The sequence below is a fragment of the Odontomachus brunneus genome, unplaced genomic scaffold, assembly GCF_010583005.1.
Source record: "Odontomachus brunneus isolate Ranch 3 - 2012 unplaced genomic scaffold, Obru_v1 Obru_scaffold_057, whole genome shotgun sequence".
Lineage (NCBI taxonomy): Eukaryota > Metazoa > Arthropoda > Insecta > Hymenoptera > Formicidae > Odontomachus > Odontomachus brunneus.
In genome coordinates this window covers 1,407,985-1,411,053 of record NW_022639507.1, presented here as the reverse complement: position 1 = coordinate 1,411,053, position 3,069 = coordinate 1,407,985, and the positions used below count along the sequence as shown (strand labels likewise).

Below are 3,069 nucleotides of genomic sequence, written 5' to 3'. Positions count from 1 at the left end.
TATATATATATATATATATATACATATATATACATATATATATATATATAATATATAAAAATATGGAACGACTAGCGGGGGCTGCGCCCCCACACCCCTCTAAAAACTAACCTAACCCTACCTATCGTCACATTAGCTGTCGGTCATGGTTTATTAAAAAGTTATTAAGAAAAAAGTTGCGGTTAAACACTTTTTAACCGCAACGACGATGGATGTTAATGCTGTTACTGTCTTTATACTCCATTTCCTTGAAAACTATTATTCGTACGGTGAAAATATATACAACCTAAAATGTTTATCTCTGTGAGATCTAAAGCTTTTGTCTAAAACATTTATCATGATTTTTCGTATTTACTGAGATAAACGTAAAAAACCATAATTTTTATGGGTTTTTCATGGTTTACGCCATGAAAATCAAGTAGCCACTATTTTTCACTATGATATTCGTAATCAGCGTGTCAATATACGTAGGAATACTGAGTTTTAAAAAAATCGGAGGTGAGTACTCTTCGGAACTTTATCCATTAAATAATTTTGCTTTCTATTTGACGCGCGAACATGACCTTTCGCTAACCTAATATCAAAATCAGTACATGTTTCTTTTTTAAGCATAATGTAAATTTAAGCATAATGTGAATAGAAAAGAAATATTTTTCTAATACTCCATAAACCTCTAATTTATAGGATATCATGGAGATGACCAAAGTAACGAAACGTTGTTGGCGGAAGCCAGAAAAATTGGCTTTCCTTTGATGATAAAAGCTGTTCGCGGCGGTGGCGGCAAAGGTATGAGAATCGCCCTGAAGGAATCCGATTTCGCTGAGACACTAGAGTCCGCGAGAACCGAGTCGGAGAAAGCGTTCGGGGATTCGGCGGTACTTCTCGAGAAATACGTTTCCGAGCCTAGGCACGTTGAAGTACAGATCTTTGCCGATAAACATGGAAACGTTGTTTACTTATTCGAAAGGGACTGCTCCGTTCAAAGACGACATCAGAAAGTGATTGAGGAAGCACCTGCTGTACATAGATTTTTTTCTTTTTTTATTATTATCGTAGAGATTTATATAGAAAGATAAAAAATTGTCATTACACGTTGTATTCGATGTTTTTCTCAGCCTGGAATATCTGAGAAGCTCAGACAGGAGCTGGGTGAAGCAGCTGTGCGCGCCGCTAAAGCAGTGGGATACGTAGGCGCTGGGACTGTGGAGTTCATAATGGATCGCAACGATCACAGTTTCCACTTTATGGAGATGAATACGCGTCTGCAGGTGGAGCATCCGGTTACGGAGGCGATCACTGGCTTGGATTTAGTCGAGTGGCAATTAAAAGTTGCAAGTGGTGAGGAATTACCATTGAAACAAGAGGAGATCTATCTCAATGGTCATGCATTTGAGGCAAGAATTTATGCAGAGGTAATTGCTGACTTTATTATATCTAATTGTACAAAAGATTTAGCGGTCCGCACGACTTTGATTTTGATCATAGAAGTTTTACTTGCGCTTCCGTCACTCTCCCTGTTCACTAAATTTATTCTCCAAATATATGGATTCTCTAGCGCGCGTCTAAATGGATTTGAATATCCCCACTTCACGTCACGTGACCTCTTTAATTCGGTCGGTGAGACTAAAAATAGGGGCATCCAAAAATCGTCCCCTTTATATTATTAAATAATATTGTTAAAAAATTATATATAATTGCTAAAGTTGAGAGAAGTAACATATTACTTGTAATATCGTTACCATTTTTTTCGATAACAATCGTTACTTTTTTTATTTGTAACGATAATAACGTCGTTATATTTTTACTATAACGGTAACGAATAGGATAGCGCTGATAGCGTGTATTACGTATTCTTAATTGGATAGAAATATTTCAATATTTGTTCGAAGACGTATGTTTGGTTTTATTTTATTTTTCATGTAAAAATGGTTGTTAGTGCAAAATCGGATTTTGCAATTTTGTTATTAAAATTTTTTAATAAATTTAATAATAGGTATACTTAGAGTATAGTTTATTTTTATAAGAAACTATGGAACAAGTATGTATATTATATTCTAAGTATATATTTATTATTAAATTTATTAAAAATTGTTAGAGTCGAAAAATTGCTCGCCTGCGGAGTTTTCCAATTTCCCGTGAACTTTCCCTCTTAACGACGGGACATTTAGAAAAAGTGAATCGCGGATTCGCGCTAATATATTTTCGCACGTCTATCCTTAAAGCCTTGCGAAAACGAATGAATGGCTTATCTCCCTTTACAACTGCCGCGACTTCCATTTAGCTTCTGTCAACCGTAGCGTGCCCTGCCGGAATCATTGACAAAGCAGGGAAATTGAAATTGGTGAAACATGAAAGAAGAGCTTCGAGAATACAGCATCACCGCCGTTGAGTATCGCATTTAGATTCCGGCGACATTTGCTTGATGGCTCGTAGAGAGCGAGAAAAGATTCCCTCGTTTCATCGTACCGGCTCGTCGACGCTCAAAACGTCCGTTGTGACATTCAGTCAATCACCCGAGCAATTTTCGTCGCTACACCACGGTCGTACTACTCGTTGTTTCAATAATAGTTTCAAATACTGTAAAATCTAGCTCTGTACTGACAATAATTTTCGTGTAAAGGATAATAAAGAATAAGAAAATAGAGTCAAACTTATAAAGAAATATTAATTCTTCGAGTTAGGAATAATAATTTAAGCTTGCAAACAATAATTTCATTTAAAAATCAATTACATATTTTATTTTAATCTTACAAAAAAAACAGTAATAAAGTAACGAATCTTTACTTTCTTAATAACGGTAACAGTAACTTCAATCCGTTCTACGTTTCCACAAAAATGCGCGGAGAGTGGGACATCCTGTATACACACATATCACACGCGCGTGCATACATATATATACAGGGTGTTCAAAAAGTCCCGGACCGGTGAAATATCTCGAAAACTAAGCATTTTAGAAAAAAATGTTTCAGATAAAAGTTGTGGCGTTTAAAAAGATGTATTTACTGATCACATCAGTTTGACCTTGGGTTGCGTAGCGAAGGTCAGGTCAAGGTCACATTAATTTTTTTA

The 3,069-nt window shown here is 35.8% G+C and overlaps 1 protein-coding gene across 8 annotated transcripts in view; it reads left to right on the top strand.

The window, feature by feature from the left end:
- Positions 1 to 3,069, top strand: part of LOC116845740 (methylcrotonoyl-CoA carboxylase subunit alpha, mitochondrial) — a 7,969-nt gene that overhangs the window by 1,613 nt on the left and 3,287 nt on the right. For all 8 annotated transcript variants that reach the window (XR_004378311.1, XR_004378310.1, XR_004378312.1 and 5 more), the window contains exons 4-5: positions 685 to 1,019; positions 1,116 to 1,412. Coding sequence is in view for 2 of the 8 variants with exons in the window: in XM_032818786.1 (XP_032674677.1) it covers positions 685 to 1,019; positions 1,116 to 1,412 (632 nt within the window). In the remaining 6 variants the exon portion in view is untranslated. The remainder of the gene's footprint in view (positions 1 to 684; positions 1,020 to 1,115; positions 1,413 to 3,069) is intronic.